This window comes from Vipera ursinii (genome assembly GCF_947247035.1).
Source record: "Vipera ursinii genome assembly, chromosome: 8".
Taxonomy (NCBI): Eukaryota; Metazoa; Chordata; class Lepidosauria; order Squamata; family Viperidae; genus Vipera; species Vipera ursinii.
The window spans coordinates 1,376,188-1,399,316 of NC_139519.1; the positions used below are offsets into that span (position 1 = coordinate 1,376,188).

The window sequence follows — 23,129 nt, forward strand, 5'->3', positions numbered from 1 at the left end:
CACAAAAGGAAAAACTGGGAGCCGCAAAAAATGTGTGCACATGCGTGTACATGCGCACATGTGCAGAACAGGATTTGACTGAAGAGTGGAGCCAAGGCGAGATATGGACCTACCCTGCATATTTGAATTGATTGGTTGAACTTTTTTAGTCCCATTTTTTTTTTGGATTGCACATGGCAGAGGACTGGGAGCCGCAGGAGACAGTTCAAAGAGCCGCATGCGGCTCCGGAGCCGCGGGTTGCAGACCCAATCTCCCACCGATAGTGGAGGTGTATCCCGCCTTGACTGGTCAGCAAACCTTTTGTAATCGGCCTTGGCCTTCTCTAACTGACGTCGCACCAATCAATGGATCGCCTGTAACTCTGCCATGAAGTCGTTCGCTGCCGGCTCCGGTGAGTCCACAGGAGAAAGGGGGAAAAACCGGGGGTGATATCCCACATTGGCCAAGAACGGTGTCATCTGTGTGGAGGTGTGCTGCGAATTGTTAAATGCAAACTCAGCTATGGCCAGATAGTCCACCCAATTGTTTTGCTGCAGATTGACGTAGCAGCGCAGATATTGTTCCAGAATACCGATGACCTTCTCGGTTCCCCCGTCAGTTTGAGAATGATGCGTGGACGAGAGGCAAATCTTGATATCCAACTTTGGTCAGCATGTCCACCACCACATACACTGTCGTAAAACCAGAGGATGGGGGTAAATCCATCAAGAAGTCCATGGACACAGCCCCCCAGGGTCTTTTGGGTGTCAGCAAGGGCTGCAGTAATCCAGGCGGGGCCCCTGTCGCTGACTTGGCCTGCCTGCATGGGATGCAGGAGGTGACATAGGACTGGACGTCGTGTCGGACTCGGGGCCACCAGAAGGTACGGGGTCTTGAACAGGGTCTTGAACAGGTCAAAATGCCCTGCCGCCGGGTTATCGTGACACTGGCTGAGGATGAGTCCCCTGAGTGGCCCTCCCGGAACGTAGAGCCAGTCACGATAATACAAGAGTCCATCTGTGACCGTCCAAGGAGAATCTGGCCCCACCTCCTCCTTCTGCTGAGCCACCCACACCTCTTGTTGCTGTGCCTCCCGGATCCGAGCCCGTATAACTACCGGCTCCCGCACCGCAGTAAAAGACTCGACGGGGATCACTGTCCTGGGCAGAAGCTTGTCTTCCACTCGGGAATATTCGGGCTTCCTGGACAGAGCATCCGCTTTTTGATTGTGCCCACTAGGTATGTAACGAACTCGGAAGTCAAACCTCGCAAAGAAAAGAGACCACCGGATCTGGCGTTGGTTCAAATTCCGAGCGGTCTGCAGGCTTTCCAAATTCTTATGGTCCGTCCGGACCGCGATTTGATGCCGCGCTCCCTCTAGATGATGCCTCCAGGCCTCGAACGCCACTTTGATGCCCAGCAGCTCCTTCTCCCAGATTTTATAATTGCGCTCCGATGGGTTGTTTTCGTGAATGGTATGCGCAAGGGAAGAGGGTACCGCTGGGCGTCGTTGCCTGGAGTACAACTGCCCCAATGGCAATGTCGGAGGCGTCTGCCTCCACGACAAATGGCCGTTGCGGGTCAGGATGCTTCAAGATGGGCTCCTTCATGAAGGCTTCCTTCAAAGTCTGGAAAGCCCGTTGTTCTGGAGCGTTCCACTGGAACCGAGTCTTCTTCTGCAGGAGCCGGGTGAGGGGGGCTGTCAAGGCAGCAAACCCAGGGATGAAAGTTCGGTAATAGTTGGCAAACCCAAGAAGTCGCTGAACATCCTTCACGCAATGCAGGGATAGCCAACTCTGCAAAGACTCAACCTTACTCGGCTCCATGGCGATGCCCTCAGGAGAAATGCGGTGACCCAGGAAATCGATGGTCACCCGGTAGAACTGGCACTTCTCCAACTTGGCAAACAGCTGGTTCTCGGAGTCGCTGCAGGACCTGATGGAGATGTTGATGGTGCACTTCACGCGATGGGGAGTAGATCAGGATGTCGTCCAAGTAGATCATGACAAACTGATCCAACAAATCCCGGAAAATGTCGTTCATGAAATGCTGAAACACAGCGGGGGCATTGCTCAGGCCAAACGGCATCACTGTGTACTCAAAATGTCCATAACGAGTACCAAACATTGTCTTCCACTCATCACCCGGCCGAACCCTGACGAGGTTGTAAGCTCCACGCAGGTCCACTTTCATGAAGATCTTAGCCTCCCGGAGTCGGTCCAAGAGTTCGGGGATGAGGGTCAGCGGGTAACGATTACGCACCGTGATGGCGTTGAGTTTCCTATAATCACAGCAAAGCCGCAATTCGCCTGACTTCTTTTTGACGAAGAGCACGGGTGCAGACACTGGCGAGGACGAGGGCCGGATGAAACTGTGAGCCAAATTTTTCTCCAGAAAGTCCCACAATGCAGCCAACTCGGGGTCCGACATGGGAGTACAAACACCCCACTGGGAGAGGCGCATCAGGGACTAAATCAATGGGGCAGTCATAGGACCTGTGCGGGGGTAATTGATCTGCCTCTGTCTCGCTGAACACATCAGCAAAGTCGGACAGTTCGGGAGACAAGGAAACCCTGGGGGAACCCTCCACCTGGCCGGCACAGATATGGCAGGTGTGGTCCACGCACTGCAAGCTTGGGAAGGTGACCAAGTTCTGTGACCAATAGATCTGTGGGTCATGCGCCTGGAGCCACGCCAGTCCCAAAACCACGGGGAAATGCAGATCTGAGGTGATATAGAACTGGATGGCCTCCACATGGGAACTGATGGCCATACATAATGGTTGCGTGGCGGCCGTAATTGGCCCAGACAGGAGCACTCGACCATTGATAGTCTCCACTAACATGGGCGGATCCACCAGGCACTGGGGAACAGCACATTTGGCCACAAATGCTGAGTCCATAAAATTTGTGGTGCCCCAGAGTCAATTAAGGCATGGACTGGAATGCCCTCTGGCTTGTCAGGAAGGATCAGACGTGCCTCCAATATCAGATGCCGTGGAGGTCCACAGGCAGCATCGGAAAGACGTCGCTCAGTGTTGTTGTGGGACGCCCGATCTATCACACCGTCTAGATCGGGCTCGGGGCGTTTCCCGACACAAAAGTAGGGGACTTTCTCGGGGCAGACTCGGTCACTGATGCCCGTTGTTGCTTCTTTGGGCAAAAAGCAGCCAAATGCCCAGGGTCCCCGCAGTAAAAACACAACCCCCCCGATCGTCGTCTGTTCATTTCAGTCACTGATAGACGAGACCTGGTGGCACCCAGCTCCATTGGCTCCTCCCTTTGAACTGGGGTCTCACGCACAACAGGGGCTGCAGGGTTCTGTGGGGTGGCACGGCGACTCCTTTGCTGCTGCAACCGAGCATCGATCCGCAGGCAGAGATGGATCAGCCCATTGAGGTCTGAGGGAATATCCACACGGGCCAGCTCATCCAACATCTCCTCCGACAATCCATCCTGGAAGGCATCCACAAGCATAGCCTCATTCCAGGCTGGCTCTCCAGAATAGAGGGAGCACTTCCTAATAAATGTGGCTGATCAGTCTTAGTTTCTTCTGCAAGGAATGGTTGGGGGAGGGATGCGTTTGCTTCACCCTTTCCTCCCCCCAAAGGTTCCCTGCTTGGAAGGAGGAAAGTGAAAGGGGTGGCTTTTGGTTTCTTTTCTTCTAAAGGACACAGTGGCGCCCAATGGGTATTAGGGAAGGTACAGATCGGGAAAGGGGATTGCGTCTTTCCTCATCCAGCAAAACTGGTAAGAGAAAGCTTGTGGGCTGACCAACCAAGCTGCTAAATCCCCTCTAACGGAACCTCCTCGCTGGGAAAAAATCTTGGCAATGAATGGACTTGGAGGTACCACACGTGTGCGTGCACACACACACACACACACACACTCCCCCTCCCCGGGACGCCCCATCTGACCGACCCACTCACCTTTCCAGGAGTCCTCCTGTCTCTTCCTCCGCTGCCGCCACGTGCAGTCTGAGGAAGAAAAGAGGTTTGTGGGCAGTACCACAAACCAAAGAACTTCAACCAATTAATTCAAACTTCATTAAGATTTTTTTTCCGTGAGAAGTTTGAATTGATTGGTTGAACTTTTTTAGTCCCACTTCTTTTTTTTGGACTGCACATGGCGGAGGACTGGAAGCCGCAGGAGATGGCTGAAAGAGCTGCATGTGGCTCCAGAGCAGCGGGTTGCCGACCTGTGTGGTCAGTGGTTTCACTGGCTCGCGTGTTTGCTCGGGTGGCGGGTGGGCCCATGGGTTTCCCTGGTGGTGCCTTTTCAGTAGGTCTATCTCCACTTCCTCTGCCAGGACATACCAGTCTTCGAGGTGGTGTGGGTCTCCTTGAGGAAGGCAAGCATCATACAAGTCGTAGTTTAGCCTGTCTTTGAAATGCCTAAGGATGTCTTCTGGCCAGCTCAGCTTATTGGAAATAGCTTGGAATTCTTGGGTATATTCAACCACTGGCTGTCTGCCCTGCCTCACTGTTTTGATTCTCTCCCGGGCCTTATGATCAGCCAAAGAGCCCTCAAGCTGCCTCCTCAAAGATGACATAAGCCGGTTGAAGTCATGCAGGTTCACCACCCAGTCTGCAGCCAGTCCATCCAGGGCGGATTGCATGATGCGGATGCGGGCTTTGTCCCGTCTGTATTCTTCCATATAGCTAAGGACTTGGGTTAGGAAAAACCCCAAGTGTGGCGGCTCCCCACTGAATTTTGCTTCCAGTGTCTGTGCCGTGAGCGGTATTGCCCCCCATCCTGATCCCCATCTGTGGTTCGGCGGGGGGTGGGTACTGCTGAGGTGGCAGCTCCTGGTCCAGCGGATGGCCCTGATGTTGCAGGTTCCAGATCCCCCCCACTGGTCTCTCCATTTGCGGCCCCAGGTGCTGCTGTGGCTGCGGTATTCAGGTTTCTCCTCTTAGCGAGCTAAGGCTTTTCTTCATCAGGTCAATAGCTTTCTCTAGGATCCATTCTGCATGTGGTGCATAGCTCCTGTCCTCTTCACTGACGTGCAGGGAGCTCTCCATCTCTTGCCTCCATTCGGGTTGGTGGCCGCACCGCCTCAGGGTCACTTTCCTTGATGCCTTTTCCCACTCGCTTTTTCTTCCAGTGCCCATTGACCACCACGGTTTGCGGTTGTGCGTCTCCATCACCTCTTCCACGGAGGAATATGATGCTTCAGCTTCTGATTGTTGGTGGGGTTTCAGTTGGGGGGAAAGTTCCCTTTCCATGGGGCTTTCCTCCTTCCTTGCCTCGTCGTTAGACATTGTATTTTTTGCAAAGTCCCCTGGTAAGATTCTTCCTTCCAGGTTGACTCTTAATGCAGATCCTGTCTAATGTCAGAACCCACTCCAATCCACACCTTAGGAAAGAAAAATTCTTAGTCAAGTTTGTCCAAGCTGGAACTTTTACTAAAACATAGATGACAGTGGATATAATAGACAGGATCTGAAACTGTCTAACAGATTGATACTTTAAAGTGTCCCCGAGTGAAACCCCTCCCTTCAGTCCATTTGGTCAGTCCCGGATCAGTCATGTCTCAGGTGTCAACGAGTACATTTGCAACATTATTACTTCCTCCCCTTCATATTCCATCTGGAGATACAAACCAGAATTCCCACCACCACCACCTTTCTTTGTTCTTCATAGTTCAGATGGAGAGGGTTTCTTCCATCGGTCTTTTGTGATGGCTACCAGGCAGGCTGAATAAACAAACATTACATCTAAGGGATAGAGATGGGACAATTAACATCCCTGTCTTGTCTTTCCTCCTTGGGAATGGCAGAATCCAGTAAGGGGGATGGGATTTGGGTTTGCACAGAGAGGGAGTTAGAAATGAAATAAAAATGGATTCTGACAGGGGTCTTTACTGCATCTACAGTTTCTGTCTCTTGGGGACAGATTCCCGAGTCTCCCTGGCTGCTAAGGCAGAATTGGGAATGAAGGTGAGCTGTGCTCTGCTGCTCACAGACTGGAGAGGAATACTGAACACTGCAGACGATAAATGCTCAAAAAGCAGAACAGTTAATTCTAGAGTACTTGTGAAATAATGTCCAGTTAAAATATTTGCTTTGTCTGTGCCTAAACAAACCTCCAAAATAGCACTGGAACATTTTTAACCTATAGGTTTCTAAAAGTATCTGCTTATCATTTCTTTGAACCACCACCTGTTCCCCTTACAACTTGACTTGACTAAGCCCCTCACCTGATTCAGTTCTGTGGCTGCATGCTGTTGCTATGTGTAATATGAAACTTTTCACTTGGGTTCAGACACATCTCAAATGTAACTTCAAAGATGTACCGAGCTCTGCATTCTCGTCAACTCAGAGTGGCATGAAGTACACACACCTGAGGTGAGAATGCTTGGGTCGGAACGCCTGTGGGTAGGCAGCTTGGTACCTTTCAACTGAAGTGGAAATCTAGAAGATTTTACAGGTTTTTGATGCTTTCTAGGGAAGTCTTCTGCAAAATACTGAAAACACAATTTTCTTGAAACAACAGCTCTTCCGAGAAAAAAAACAAATCCACATTTTTCAATGGTTATTCCTTCGTTAAAACTATTTTTGATCTTCTGCAATTGGAACATAGGAATAAGCACTAGAAATACCTGCTTAAAATAAAATAAAAAGGTTTTGTAATGTCCTCGACATAGTTCCTGCAGTCTCAACTCACTGGCTCTTCTTGGTGAAGGAAAGTTTGAGCATGAATAAAATTCTTGTCCAGGAGGGTTCTTGTGGGCAGAATCACCCCAACTCCCCGATACAAGGACAGCTTTTGAGGAATCAGCCAACTCTCTCGACAGGATTTTACCTCATTTGCTACTAATTATTTCAGGAAATTAGAAACATCATAACTTTAAAGGAAGATAAGAAGGTTGCTTTTTTTTAAATCAAGCCAAAATAATGTCTCATGTTTATTGGTTATGGTGAATGCTTGACTTGCACACTTGAAGCAGGTTTTAAAAACCCCTGTTGCTTCGCCCTCCTCCCCCCGCCACAGATTTTCCACAACAGGACCCAGCAGTCAAGTTTAATCCCAGGACAGCTTCCAGCTCTGCTTCGGAAAGTGCCTTCCAGGGCCTGGTGGCTATTCACTCCGCTCTTTCGGCTCCCGGTACTGCCACTGGAGGTAGTCAAAGATGTCCTTCTCGCTGTCCACAGGGAGTGGCTCCCCCGCAACTCCTGCCAATTCAGAGCCAGAGAGTTCCACCTGGTTACCACCCCAGCGAGAGATCCCCAATTCCCCAGCCAGAAGGCCTGTTAAGTGAAGAGGAGGCCTCCGAGGCACAGGCAGTGTTGCTTTGTGGAAACAATTTCCACTTGGCCAGGTCTGACCGTGCCAGCTTCTGCTTCCTTCTAGAGGAGAGACCCTTCAGACCTTTTACCAACCATTATAGGGAGAAGGACAGAAACCAGCAAAAGAGAAGGACTGGATGGCTATTAAGCAGGGTTAATGAACACCCATCAACCAAAGCATTCCTTCTTGTTGACACAAGAAAGCTTTTTCCTCATCCTAAATTGATGAGGACTAGACAAAACAACATGGCTTTGCTTGTACAAAATTTGGGATTTGTGGCATTACACTCAAGCAAAAAAGCTCTTTGTGAGCCAGCTCTCCGAGAGGACAAGGAAGAATACTCACCAGTGATGCCGAGAGGCCGGATCGTGTACTCATTGAGGGTGAAGCCCATCTCCAAGGCGTGGGCTCGCATGTTCTTATTGAAGAGGTCACTTCCAGTGAAGTACAGGACTCCACAGTAATACTGATCCTTGGGAATCAACCTGAGACCATCAAGAGAGGCACTGGCATTGCTGGCCTGGCAGTGCAGGTAGTCCTCAAATTATAACATTGGTAGTTGCAATGCTTACAATGCGAGGATGCAAGGGAAGCCCAGTGAGGCTTGTGGGAGGATGGAGCAGGGAGGGTGTGTGAGGGTGCAAGATGTGTATGTGAAGACACACGGGAGGTGTGGCAAGCTTGGTGAAAATGCACGAGTGTGTGAAGGTGTGAAGGAGGCACCCACAAAGCTTGGGAAGTGCATGCTGATGCCCAAGTGGCAGAGGAGGCAAGGCTGGACTTAGGGAGGATGCAAGCGCTGAAGGGCTGGGCGTGGGAGTGTGGCTGGGGGAGACTTGCCCTAGAGACTTGTGACCTTTCCTGCCAATTTCCCCATTGACTTTTTGGGAAGCCAGCAGCAAAAATCTCAAATGGTGATCACATGACCAGGGGGAGAGGCAGAGCTCTGGGGGGGGGGTTACAGTTGTAACCACTACTCATTCAAGCACTGTTGTAATTTTGAATGGTGGCTGAATTAATGTCTTAAGCTGAGGACTTATGGAAGGAAACCTTCTAAACTCCAAGGAAGATTTCTCCCTACTTTCCATAGAGATCCTGTATCACTGCCTGAGTCAGACTAGGTCCCTGTTTATCAAGGACATTCAGAATCTAAGCCCCACATGGCAGCAGCTGCTGGGAAGCAAACACAGAAAGCCACAAGGTACACTTGTGGTTGATCCAGGTTGCTTAATTCTTTCAACTACCCTGCTAATCTTGCCTACTAGTTGCACAGTGGTTCAACTTGTTCTATGGGATACATGGAGTTAGACATCTATGACTTTTCCTTTTGTTTTTTCATTGTTCCTAGTAAGCTGGCTAAGCATGGACTCTACAACTTCCCTTTAAATACTGCTGGATTTTTAATCTCATCTTGTTCTGATTTACCTGATATCAATTCTCCTGTATGGATAGACAGTGTCATCATCTCTACTCGGGAGTTGACATACACCCTAGAACCCGAAGAACAAGAAACAATGATTGCAGATCTACTTCTTTCCAATATGGCAACTGATTAATAAGAAATATAGAAATATAGAAAAGCAAAAAACCTGTCAAATTTTATAATTTGTGATTTAATTTTTGTGGCTAGACTTAATTTAATTTATTTTAATTTATTTTAATTTTATATTGGATTGTTTTTAAATTTTGCCTTGTAAACCGCCCTGAGTCCTTTGGGAATAGGGCGGTATATAAACCGAATAAATAAATAAATAAATAAATAAATAAATAAATAAATAAATAAATAATTATTTTAGAGCATTCTTCTATAAGTCAATCAATTGGATAATGACTCAATTAACCACTCTCTGTAAGAGAACACCAATCCATTATAGACAAGTTCAAATCACAAGGACCAGATGGATAATGATGATGATAATAATAATAGTCCTTCTCTTCATTAAACTAGACATACCAAATTCCAGCAACTGTTCCTTATGTTTTAGACTCCAGTCCCCTAATCATCTTTGTTGCTCTTCTCTGTACTCTTTTCTAGAGTCTCAGCATCTTTTTTACATTGTGGTGACCAAAACTGGATGCCGTATTCCAAGTGTGGTCTTACCAAGGCATTGTAAAGTGGTATTAATAATTCACATGATCTTGATTCTATCCCTCTGTTAATGCAGCCTAGCACTGTGTTGGCTTTTTTGGCAGCTGCAGCACACTGCTGGCTCATATTAAGTGATCCCTCTCACAGTTACTGCTGAGCAAGGTATCATCTACTATACCTGTGCATTTGGTTTTTCTTGCCTAAATGTGGAAGCTTACTTTTTTCACCATTGAATTTCATTTTGTTAGATAGCACCCAATGTTCAAGTCTGTCCAAATCCTCCTGGATCTTAAGCCTATCTTCTGGAGTGTTGGCTATTCTTGCCAGCTTGGTGTTGTTTGCAAATTTGATGAATTTGTTGAAGAATCATTGATGAAGATGTTGAAGAGCCCTGGGGCACACACTTCCCTCCCCATAGATGCAGTTCCACACACTGAGTACGGCCAGTCAGCCAGCTCCAAATCCATCTGGTGGTGATGCTGTCTAACCCACATTTTTCTACCTTATCAAATAGTAGGTTGTGATCTACTTTATCAAATGCTTTACTGAAGTCCAAGTAAATTATATCCACAGCATTCCTCTGGTCCACTAATTTTGTAACATGGTCAAAGAATGCAGTAAGATTTGTCTGGCACGATCTGTTTTTAACAAACCCATATTGGCTTTTGGTTATGTTTTTTTTCTAAAAAAAAAAAAAAAGGTGCCGGAACTCTCATCTTGGCGGATGCACAAGGTGGGGGGGGGGGCGCTGCTGCGGTCACAGGTGTAAGGGGTGTTGGTGGCAGGTTGCCCCCCCTGGGGCGGGAGCCAGCGCAGTGGGTGGCGGAGGCAGGGCGGGCCAGGCGATGCAGGGTGGCCACTTAGGCACGCAGGGTGAGGCGACGGTGGCACAGGTCCAGCACCAGGTAGGCCATCAGCCTGGCTGACACGGGTGAGCACAAGGAAGGAGTGCACATGGACTCCGCAGAACCCACCTCCTACTCCTTGTCCTCTCTTACTTACCTAGTTGGGCAGCAGGGAGAAAGTTCCTTCCAACTCACCTTCGCTGCAGACAACTTGCCGGTGCAACGTTTGCCGGCCAGGTCTTTTGGCACGCTCAGCAGCAATTCCTATTGACTTTCGAAAGCCAACAGGCTTTTGAAAGCCAATAGAGGGAGTAGCATAGCTTGTGCAAAAGCTTTTTTTTTTGTACAAAAAAGGGTGCCGGAACGCCATTCTGAGCGTTCTATGAGAAAAAAAAGCCCTGCTTTTATGTTTTAATCTTATGATTTTAAAAATATTGTAAGTTGCTACAAACCTCGCCATGTGGATTACATAAAAATATTATATAATCGGTAAATAAAGGTAGAACATATGTTAAATATACATCAAATGATAATATGCTTCCCTACAAAGTCAGTTCTTGCTCAATGACAGACCAAGGAGTTAACTCGGAAAGGCAAGAGGAAAATCTAGAAGAGGTCTGTGCAATTTGTAGAAGGGAAAAGGAAAGTGCTCTGTCCAAGGGTGCTTGGTAGGCTGTATGTACAGGCCTAGTCTAGAATTTATTTTGGAGCATTCAACTATCTAGAGAAGGCATGTCAAACTCATTTTGTTTGAGACAACTTCTTATAAAAGAATTGCCATTAATTTGTTTTAATAAAATAATTTAAATCAATTTTTCACTTGATTTCAAATTAAATGAATTATATTGGTTGACAATGAGATTTTTTTTAGTACATTTGCCATATGCAATAAACTGGTTTTAGGTATATGTGTGCACTAATTATTTCAACACCAATACATTTTAATAACATATTCTATTTGTAAATGAATGCAAATGCAAATTATACAATTTTTGTGCAAAAATAAAAGAAAATAACAGATTTAAGAGCTGTTATCATTAGTTATCCTTAGATAAAAAATAATTCCATCATCCAAAACTTTGTTATACTGTATTTAAAAAACAGATGCTTTGGGATTAAAAAAAAAGTCTGACTACGTTTGATTATGTATCACCATGGCATTAAAACAAAATTTGAACAGTGTGTGAAAAATATAGGTTCCCTAAATGTCTGCTGGCTACATCTATACTTTTTCCTTGATAGCACTCTATTGCCTTCTTTTTAGCCTTTTTTCCAAATTCCCAGCTTAAAAAAGGCAAGGCACTGGGAGCTGAAAGTTACAGAGACTGTTTAAGCAGGTTGCTAAGTAACCTGTTCACACTCCGCCCTTCTTACCCTCCCACTTTTAAATTAGCCTGTACAGATCACATTTCCTTCGATTTGAGCCATCTGAAGGCCTGTTGCTGCGATGCATTCTGCTGCTCTGCAACCTGGCTGCCTGAGGAGAATTTGGGTCTCCGGAACAGTTTCCTTCAGCTTTTTTTTTTTTGGTGCAAAAAAGGTGCAAAAACGCCATTCTGAGCGTTCTATGGGGAAAAAAGCCATGGATATATCACATATAATTGAAGATTGTAATTAGTTGCGTGTGCATGTTCAGCAAGTGTGATGTATTTGTGCTGGCATTTCTAGGCCTCTTTCCAACCACATCCAGAAAAATTTGTAACAAACATTGGAATTCTTAAGGCCATGTTTCCCAGCAATCTGTTACTGGAAGGAAAAAGCAATCCCTGCTGCGTTACTGATACCAGAGAAGAATTTGCATGTATGCAGGTATCCTTAGGGTGCCATAGTTATGGATGAGAAATATTGGTTGCAAAGTTGGCATTTATGGATGTAATACAGATATTTTGGACTTATTTTTGTTTCTTTGCACGTTTGATATTTTTTAAAAGGCGTATGCGTAGGCTTATGCACATATGTAACATCTTTTGCTAGGATACATGACCACTGCTTTTCCAGAATGTGAAAAGTGAAAGATTGTGACAGAAATTATAATGTACCAGAAATTATTTTAGCCTTTTTAATAAATGTTATTTATGTTAAGCTCACCATGGAAAACATCATATATTGTTATGTGTATACTAGGTTAATTATTTAAAGACTGAAGTGCAACATAACTAGATTCTAAATAATCTTTTCAAAACACACAACAGTCCAAACAGTAAAAGTAAAGTCCAAATTAAGAATATTTCATTCTTAAGAATTGTTTAATTTAAAGTGGTTTCGTTGTAATAGATAGATTCAAAATAGTTTTCAAGAGCATCTACAAAAGATACTATTTTTTTTCTAGCATTAGCTATTAGACATATTACATTGAGAAAAATGTTTCTCATTTCTTTCCTGTTACCTTTATTGATTTCATTGCAGAGATGTTAACATAGGAAATAGATTATTTTGTTATCTAATTTTACCTTCCAAAAGACAGAAGCAGATGAAAAATGTGAGGTTCTTTCCTGTTGGCTTTTTTGAATTAGCTGTTTTATATTCTAAAAGTTTAGTTCCTAAAGAAGTAACCCTGTAAATAATTTTAATGTCCTCCTCTAGTGCAGGCTCTTTTATGACTCAAGGACTTCAACTCCCAAAATTCCTGAGCCAGCATGGCTCAGCTTGGAAACCTCTCCCTTTGCCCTCAGCATGGCTGACTCAGGATTTCTGGGAGTTGAAGTCCATGAGTCATAAAAAAGGGCCAAGATTGCCTAGCCCTGCAATAGGCTTTCAGAGGGAGCTTTTTTTTTTGGGAAAAAAAAAAGGGTGCCGGAACGCCGTTCTGAGCGTTCTATGAGAAAAAAAGGCCTGTGTGTAGGTGTTCGCAGATTCATTGCTTGATTATCTTTTCCAGAATTTTCCTAGGTATTGAGGTCAGGCTGATAAGTCTGTAGTTTCCTGGATCCATTTTTTCCCACTTTTTTGAAGTTGGGAACTACATCAGCTGGGGCTTCCGGTAGCGCTGCCACGCCGAATGGCGGCGTTTTGAAGCTGCCCGATCCTGGGAAGCGTCAAAGCGCCGGAGGCAGCGAAAATCAGCTGTCCCGTGGCGCTGGAGCTTCTCCCTCGGGAGAAGAGGGAGAGGCGAGCCTGCCTGGGTAGAGGTAGAGCTCCCCTGCGATTCTCCCGAGTAGTTTGGGGGATAACAGGGTGAGCCCCCTCGGAGCCCAGGCTTTCTCCGCTCTCAGGACGTTTTCGCTCCAAAAGGAGTGGAACCAGACGCGACAACTGCACCTGCTGCTTAGATGGGACTGTGAGTATTTTGTTCCTTTGGAAAGCAGGCAGAGCAAAGCAGGAAGATCTGAATTTATAAATTGGATTTCAACTTTAACTCAGTTTCATTATCTTCTTCAAGTTTCAAGTTTGAAATGGAGTAAAAATGGCGCTGGAATGTTTCTTTCCTGTGCGAAGTGACTGCGTTGGAAAACTGTTATATTTTGCTACAAAGCTAGAGATACAATTTGCAACTGACTTTATCCAGTATCGGATTTTGTGTATTTGAAAGCCTGTTCCCTTTTTTCTTATTGAAGGTTAAGAACTTTGGGAGAATTTTTATTTTTTCTTTCCTTTTCCATTTTTTTTCCTGAACTTTGATTCTGCTGGGTGAAAGAGGAAATCGAAACCTAAGAGATGGCTGCGAGACGTGGGGGAGGGCCCCCAATTTCCAAGAATGTTATTTCTTCACCTTTACCACAAGCTGTAGGGCAGACTTCGATGAAACCTACAGTACAACCACCCTCCCCCCACCTCCTGCATTTACACTGACAGATATCCAGTGAGTTGTGATGCAGTCAACACAAGTTTTGCAGCAGGAAATAAAGGAAACAAGGGAAGAATTTGTTAACCAAAACAACCAGATGAGGGAAGATATAGTGCTTGCACTTCAGGGTCTGGCTGCACATATAGAACGCCTGGATGTTCATGTGGACTCAGTTATGGAGTATGTGGAGAATTTGGAAAATAAAATTACTGATGCTGAACAGAAGATTGATAGAGCAGAGGCCAAGATTGACAGAACAGAGGACGAGGTTACTATATCAGAATATAAGAACATGGAGTTTGCTTTGCGTATCAGAGGCCTCAAAGAGAATCCTAAAGAAGATTTGGAATGGGAAATAGCACGAGCAGTGGCTCCTGTTTTGAAATGTGAACCTGAATAACTGCTTAAGGAAATGGATAAGACATTTAGGGTTAACTCCTCGAGTGCTAGGCAAAAAAACTTACCTAGAGATGTAGTGATTTATTTTTCCAGGAGATCAACCAGAAATTCTATTATCCAGGCTTTTTATCGGGAAAAATTCTAAATTGCAGGCCAAGATATTATGATTTTAAAGGAGATGCCTCCAAAAATTCTTAGAAAAAGGAAAGATTTTACCTTTCTGTCTGATGAGCTTAAGAAGTGACAAATCCAGTTCAGATGGGAAATACCTATTGGAATTGTGGTAAATTATGCAGGGACCAGATACAGATTGGATACAATTTTAAAAGCAAAAGATTTCTACACTAAGGTCCTGAAAGTAGGCTTACCACTGTCTCCTTGAATCAAAAGAACAGAAGTAAGACAAGAAGATAAACAATTGAGTGAAGGGGCAATGTCACTGCCTCTTGAGGAGATGCGGCAGGCGGAGGCTACGGAGCAGAGTTTGGCATTAAAGGAAGACCCAAAAGAACAGCGGATGATAAGAGCTGCACATAAGCGTATGGAAAAAGAGCAAAAATAAAAGCCTGTAACTGGTCCAGCTACGCAAGACGCGGCTGTCTCAGAGCCTGTGGGAGGAGCACGCCTGAAGAGAGCAACAGCTGATCTTCAGGCCATGTTCCAAAGGCTCATGGTCACCAGAGATGGTGAAGTTCCTGACATGGAATGTTAATGGCTTAAATTCACCACAGAAAAGAAAGTATTTTTTTATCTGAAACAACATAAAAATGACATTGTTTGTTTACAAGAGACACATGTTGCATTAAAAGACTAAAAGTATCTGATTAATTCCCGATTGGGAACACATTTTGCATCCTTTGCTCCGGACAAGAAGGCTGGAGTGGTTATTTATTTAAGAAAAGACTTTTCGGCAAGATTGATTGAATTGGATAAACAAGGGAGATATGTTAGTATTGAATTAATACTACAAGGAAAGAAAGTTCTTCTTATTGGATTATATGCTCCAAATCAACAACAGCAAAAATTCTTTAAATTCTTACATCAGAGACTAATCGAACTGGATTATAAATCTGTTATTATGATGGGGGACTGGAATGGGGTTTTGGTGCCATCTGAAGACAAGAAGGGATCCTCTAAAAACTTTTGTAATTCGAAATTGCCTAAAGCTTTTTTTGATTTGAAGGAAGATCTGGAATTAAGAGATGTATGGCGGGAAAGGAATATGAGAGACAAAGATTTTACTTTTTTTTCGGACAGACATAAATCTTTCTCCAGGATTGACTTTATTTTGATTACTACTGATCTTTTTTCTTCGGTTAAGAACATTAAGATTTTTCCTAGGACAATGTCTGACCATAGTCCTGTCTGGTTGGAGTTTTTTTGCTGAAGATGCTAGTAGAAGATCCTGGAGGCTGAATGACAACTTATTTACAAATGACTTGTTCTTGCAGAAATGTAGAGAACATATGAAAAAATTTTTTGTTACAAATATGCATAAAGGTATCTCGATGGAAATGGTTTGGGATGCTAGTAAAGCTTATATGAGAGGGGTTTTGATTTATATGAATAGTGCTTATAGGCGTAAGCAAATGCAAAAACGTTTAGATATTGAGGAAGAGATTAAAGCTAAGGAGAAAAAGCTTATTTTGAATCCATTGGATAATAATTTAAGGATCTCAATACATTTATTGAAAGAACAATTCAATATGCTACTGGCTGATCAAGTAGCAATTAATTTGCGCTATGCTAAACACAATACTTTTTGTAATGCTAATAAGCCTGGTAGATGGTTGGCTTATCAATTAAGGAAGAAACAGAAATCACGTATTATAGATAAAATAGAATATAAAGGAAAAGAAGTCTACCAACAAAATTTGATTAAGAGGAGTTTTTTAGATTTTTACTCGAAATTATATTCTAAAGAAAATATACAAGCTTTAGATATAGACAAATATTTACAGGGAGCTCATTTTCCAAGACTCTCAAAAGAACAACAACTTGAGATGAATTGCCCAATTACATCAGAAGAAATTTCTTTAGCTATTAAACAGTTGAAATTGGGCAAAGCTCCGGGAACAGATGGATTAACAGCAATTTACTATAAAAAGTTGTTGCCTGAAATGATTGAACCCTTAAAGATTTTGTTTAATGAAATTCAGACTGGAGGTGCAGTTCCTCCATCATGGAGGACAGCTTTTATATCATTGATTCCAAAGGAGGATCAAGACCTTACTCAACCTAAAAATTATAGACCTATATCGCTTTTAAATACAGATTATAAGATTTTTGCTAAAGTATTGGCTAATAGATTAATGCAAGTTTTGAAACAAATGATTCATAGTGATCAATCGGGATTTATATCTGGGAGGTATATGAAATATAACGTAAGACAAATTGTAAACTTGCTTGAATATTTGGATAAGAACAACCAAGTCTCCGCAGCATTGATATTTTTGGATGCAGAGAAAGCCTTTGACCAATTGAATTGGCAATTTTTATTGAGAGTTGTTGAGGAGATGAATTTTGGAGAAGCTTTTTTACATGCTATTAAAGTTATATATCAACAACAAACTGCACAAATTATAGTTAATGGGGGATTAACAGAGACTTTTAAAATTGAAAAAGGTACAAGACAGGGATGCCCCCTATCACCATTATTGTTTGTTTTAACATTAGAGATTTTATTAATTAAAATTCGAGAGTCCTCTATAATAATAATAATAATAATAATAATAATAATAATAATAATAATAATAACAACAACAACAACAACAACAACAACAACAATTACAATTATAGAGGACTCTCAAATTTTAATTAATAAAATCTCTAATGTTAAAACAAACAATAATGGTGATAGGGGGCATCCCTGTCTTGTACCTTTTTCAATTTTAAAGGTCTCTATGATAAAGGGAATTAAAATAAAACAGAATGATTATAGTTTGAGAACTTTTGCTGACGACTTGGTTGTGACATTATCTCAACCGTTACAGTCGGTTATAGATTTGATGGAAATTATAACTTAGTATGGTAAGGTTTCTGGGTTCAAGGTGAATAGTAATAAGACTAAGATATTATCTAAGAACTTATCTATGAGTGAAAGGGATATGTTATGTAAATTAACAGGTTTTGAAATAGTGAAGAAGGTAAAATATTTAGGAGTATATATTGCAGCCTCAAATGTAAAATTATATAAGAATAATTATGAAACACTATGGTTGAAGGTACAAAGGGACTTAAATAATTGGAAAAAATTACAATTATCATTACTGGGAAGAATTGCAGTTGTTAAAATGAATGTTCTGCCAAAGTTTCTCTTTTTGTTTCAAATGATACCTATATTGAAAAAGGATGCCAACCTTGATCAATGGCAGAAGGGTATTAATAAAATTATTTGGGCAGGGAAAAAACCAAGAGTTAAATTTAAGATTTTACAAGATGCTAGGGAAAGAGGGGGACTCAAGGCGCCGAATTTGAAATTGTATTATGATGCGGTTGCCTTGACATGGGTTACTGATTGGCTTAATATAACTAATAAGAGAATACTTCATCTTGAGGGATGGGATTTGGTATATGGATGGCATGCATATTTGCTTTACGATAAGAAGGTGGACAGGACTTTTAAATCCCATATTCTTAGAAGTGCTTTATTGCGTGTCTGGAAAAAGTATTATTATAAGTTAAATTATAAAATACCGATTTGGGGAATTCCTGGACACGCGATAGAGGGCGTATCTATGGGAGTGAGTATGGATAGGGTTTCTTATAAGGAATTACTTAGATTGCAAGGGAATGATTGGCAACTTAAACCAGTAGAGGAGTTAAGACAAGAAAACATAAGTTACTCTTGGTTTCAATATACTCAATTGAAAGCTAGGTGGAAGTCAGATCAAAAGGTTGGCATCACAATTACAGATCAAAATTTAGTAAAACAAATTAGAGATTTAACTTGTGCACATATAAAGAGGATATATAATGCTTTAATTGAATTGGATTCGGAAACGGAATTGGTTAAAGACTGTATGATAAAGTGGGCACAAAATATTCAGGAACCAATTTCGTTGGACACTTGGGAGATAATTTGGGTCAGAAATGTTACATATACTCAGGCTCAAAACTTAAGAGAGCTAACCTCCCTTGAGCATCTTTTGCTGTTTCAAGCACACGGTCTAGTTGCACAGATCTACCCACTGTGCCTTCCAGTTACCCCTCTGCACTGTCCCTTGCAGCCCAGAGACCCCAAACCACCCCCTATGCCATCGCAAGAGGCCGCCTCTGCAGGCTCGCGGAGGGCTGCCCTGGAGGGAGGCAAGCAGACGGCTTGGAAGCACCAGGGGCCCCCACTGGCCCCCAAGAGCACGCCTGCCTGAGCAGTTTGCCGCCCACGGGCTCCCCTGCCTCCAGCCCCGTAGCGCTGGGAATGCGTTTCAGGGAGGTGGAGCCCATGGGCAGCTGTCAGAAACTCTGCCACCACCTGGGGCTTGGCAGGGCAGGAGGGCAGGAGGAAGGAAGACTGACACAACCCAATTCGGCAGCAAGAAGCTGGCCTGTGCTCCTCGCCCTGCCAAACCAGCTTGCTTTGGGAGGAGGCTGAGGCTCCCGAGGGCTTTTCAGGTGAACCTGCAGCCCTTGGACAAGGTCCAGCCGCTGGGCCTGACCACCACCTCCACCAACATTTTTATAAAATGTTTTATAGATGGCATTTGGATCCCAAGAAGTTGTCTAACATGTATCCTAATTTACAGTCTAAATGTTGGAGATGTGGTAGTTTAGAAGCTACCTATTTTCACATGTGGTGGACTTGTAGAAATATAAAAGTTTTTTGGATCAAAATTTGGTGGAACATTCAAAAGATTTTTAAGAGAAAGATAAAGTTTTCTCCGCAATTGTTTTTATTGGGTATTGTTGTAGATTGTGATGTTAAAGAAACTAATTTGATGTTGAATATGATAACAGCAGCACGGTTACTGGTGGGACAATATTGGAAGAAGGATAGTTTGCCTACTATAGAAGAATGGGTGTTTAAAGTTTCGAATCTTGCAGAAATGTCTAAGATTTCTGCTTATTTGAAAGATCATTCACAGGAAAGATATATTTCAGTTTGGAGGAGATAGATAGATTATATTCAGAACAAATATGGGACTAAAAAGTTCCATTTAGCTTATGAGTAGATTTTAGTGGGATATTGTTATTGATACTTTGTTTGTAGTTATGTTAAAGGGGAGTTAAAGCACATTATGAATTTGGTTAATTGTATATTATGCATGATTTTTATTTAGAATATGATTACTATAACTATAATCCTGTATTTAGCTCTGGGAAGTGGGGGGGAAGTGGGCGGGTTTGGAGTGGGGGGGGATTTGGGGATATATTGTAAAACTTTGTTTTTGTAAAACTCTTTAATAAAAAAAAAAGGAAAAACATCAGCTCTGGTACATGCCAGAGTTCTGAAGGAGCTGGCAGATGAGATCTCAGAACCACTGAACCGTATCTTTCAAAGATCCTGGAGCACCAGGGAACTACCAGATGACTCCAAAAAGGCTGATGTAATTCCCATTTTTTAAAAAGGAAAAAATATATCCAGGAAATTACAGACCTATCAGCCTGACATCACTACCTGGAAAAATTCTGGAAAAGCTAATCAAGCAACGGATCTGTGAACACTTACAAGCAAACAAAGTCATAACCAGAAGCCAACATGGATTTGTCAAAAACAGATCATGCCAGACAAATCTTATTTTATTCTTTGACAAAGTGACAAAATTAGTGGACCAGCCAAATGCTGTGGAGATAATTTACTTGAACTCCAGTAAGGCATTTGACAAAGTTGACCACAACCTACTACTTGAAAAGCTAGAAAAATACGGTATGGATAGCATCGCCACTGAATGGATTCATAACTGGCTGACAAACGGCACTCAATGTGTAGTCCTCAATGAAACTGCATCTACATGGAAGGAAGGAAGCAGTGGGTACGCCAAAGTTCTGTTTTAGGTCCAGTACTCTTCAACATCTTCATCAATGATTTGGACGAGGGAATAGAAGGGGAACTCATGAAATTTGCAGACAACACCAAGCTGGCAGGAATAGCCAGCACTCCAGAAGATAGGCTTAAGATACAGAAGGATCTTGACCGACTTGGGCCCCATGTAACAAAAGGGACCCTATCTAACAAAATGAAATTCAGTGGAGAAAAGTATCATTTTACATTTAGCAAGAAAAAAACAAATGCACAAGTATAGAATAGCTGGTACCTGGCTCAATAGTAGTAACTGTGAGAAGGATCTCAAGAGTCCTAATGGACAATCACTTAAATATGAGCCAGCAGAGTGCTGCAGCTGCCAAAAAAGCCAACACAGTTCTAGGCTGCATTAACAGAGGGATAGAATCAAGATCTCATGAAATTTTAATACCACTTTATAATGTCTTGGTAAGACCACAATTTGAATTAATCCAGTTCTGGTCCCCACAATATAAAAATATGTTTTGGCTCTAGAAAGAGTGCAGTGAAGAGCAACAAAGATGAAGGGGGTTGGAGGCTAAAACATATGATGAATTGTTGCAGGAATTGGTTATGTCTAGTCTAATGAAGAAGACTAGGGGATGACATGATAGCAGTCTTCCAAAATTTGAGGGGTTGTCACAGAAGAGGGGGAGGTTACTTATTTTCCAAAGCACTTGAGGGCTTCTGATGAACTGAAGCAATAAGTGCAGGCTTGTTAAAAAGTCATCCAATCTACAACTAAAGAGAAATCTCCTGACAGTAAAAACAATTAATCAGTGGAACAGCTTGCCTCCCAGAATTGTGGGTGCTCTATCACTGCAGGTCTTCAAGGAAATGTTGGACAGCTATTTGTTTGGGGTGGAACAAGGTCTCCTGCTTTGATGATTAGGGAACTGAAGGCTAAAACATGAAGAATGGTTGTAGGAATTGGGTATGTCTAATTTAAAGAAAAGAAGGACTAGGGGTGACATGATAGCAGTGTTCCAAAATCTAAGGTGCTGCCACAAAAAAAAGAGAGGGTCAAGGTATTCTCCAAAGCATCTGAAAGCAGGACAAGAAGCAACAGATGGAAACTAATCAAGGAGAGAAGCAACCTGACAATGAAGACCAGTGGAACAGCTTGCTTCCAGAACTTGTGGGTGCTCCAACACAGGAGGCTTTTAAGAAAAGACTGGACAGCTGTTTGTTTGAAATAATGTAGAGTTTCCTGCTTGAACAGGAAGCTAAGACTAGAAGACCTCCAATGTCCCTTCCCACTGTTACTGTTATTTTGTCACTTTGGCTCTACCAAAACAGGATTTGGCCAGGATTCTCGGCTTTGAGGTTCAGACCTTTTTTTGGCAGATGGCTGAGAGCCAGCAACTGGCCTCTGAAGAAAGAGGATTTTAGGACTGGCCGGCTGCACTTCAAAGCCAGACATCTGGCCTTTGGCTCTTAAGAGATCCTTTTGGACCTCTGCAGACAACATCCCTTATGCCTATTAACATCAGCACTGTTGCCTAGGTTTGCAAAAGAAGCAATCTAGAATACGTCCTCGATGTCCATGAAAAAATACAGAATTCAGATCATGTTAAATGTAATTTTAGGAGTGCTCAATAAATTAAAGCAATGAGAATAAGAGGTCAGTCATGACATAAGGTAAAATTTGAGGGCATGTAAAGAGTACCACATTTTTTCATCTTTTTCCAAATAGCTTTATAGCAAAAAAACAAAAAACAAAACAAAACAAAAAACAGCAAAAATGTCTCCACCTTAACATCCTTCTATTGAACAAAGCCAAAATTCTTCTGAAGCTGAAAATGTATCTGAAAGATCTTCTGAGCTTGAGTTTTTTTCTCAATTCTAATACTATATATAGAACTGAACAGAATAGAACAGCAGAATAATACAGTAGAATATAAAGAGACTGGAAAAGATGAATAGTTCTGGGGTTTTCTGAATCATTTGCCCAGTTCAGTATTCTGCAATCTGACACATTTTACATATGCTGGGTTCACATCTTCCCAAATTCCCAGGCAACATTGCCAACCATGGCAAAGCATCTCAATCAGGTTGGCCACCAGGCCACAGAGGCGAGGAAGTCTGATGGAAGGTGGTCATGAAACCACCTCTGGTCAGAAGAGAATCACAGATCAGCCCTCAGGGAGGCTATAATATTCCCCTGAAAGACAGGACTTTTTAAGACACATAAAATATTTGTTTAGGAAAAAAAGAAGACTCACCATGAATTTGGTTTCTCCCTTTGAGAGTGTGTCTGTAACAAAGCGAATGCTTTCCAGCTGCTCCACAACTTGATGCAAAAGCTTGGGCTTGAAAAGAAACAACCTCGTCACAATCAGGAAGAGAATCAAACTGCTTGAGAATGCTATTCTGGTGCCTCATCTGGACCTCAGAAAAGTTTAGGAATGGTTTCAGTCCCTGTACAGGAAATTTGGAAACACTGGAATTACTGTCCTTGGGACAATCCAGGGAATAATAACTACAGAGGTTAATATTTGTACACCAGGGCTAAACTATGGGATCCTCAGTGCTCTCTGAGCTTGGTCTTTTTCTTGTAGGCGTTTCATGACCCAACTGAATAACATCATCAATGCCAGGAGGGAATGGGGGCGTTAGTCTCTTTTTATATATTAGTGGCTTGCTGTGTTCTTGGTGCTTTCTTGCTCTCAACTGAAACTATGATTAAGTTTCTCCATACTGTATGTTGTGAAATGAACATGTTTTCGTCACGTCTTC

At 42.9% G+C, this 23,129-nt stretch overlaps 1 protein-coding gene across 3 annotated transcripts in view; it reads right to left on the reverse strand.

Moving 5' to 3' along the window:
- Positions 1–5,352: 5,352 nt before the first annotated feature.
- Positions 5,353–23,129, reverse strand: part of POLB (DNA polymerase beta) — a 57,735-nt gene continuing 39,958 nt past the window's right edge. For 2 of the 3 annotated variants that reach the window (XM_083368300.1, XM_083368298.1), the window contains 4 exons: positions 22,616–22,702; positions 8,698–8,762; positions 7,618–7,757; positions 5,354–7,157 (listed from right to left, as the gene is read on the reverse strand). In XM_083368300.1, coding sequence (XP_083224426.1) covers positions 7,063–7,157; positions 7,618–7,757; positions 8,698–8,762; positions 22,616–22,702 — 387 coding nt within the window. In that variant the 3' untranslated portion in view covers positions 5,354–7,062. Of the gene's footprint in view, positions 7,158–7,617; positions 7,758–8,697; positions 8,763–22,615; positions 22,703–23,129 lie in introns of all 3 variants that reach the window. The other variant, XM_083368299.1, reaches the window with a different exon arrangement.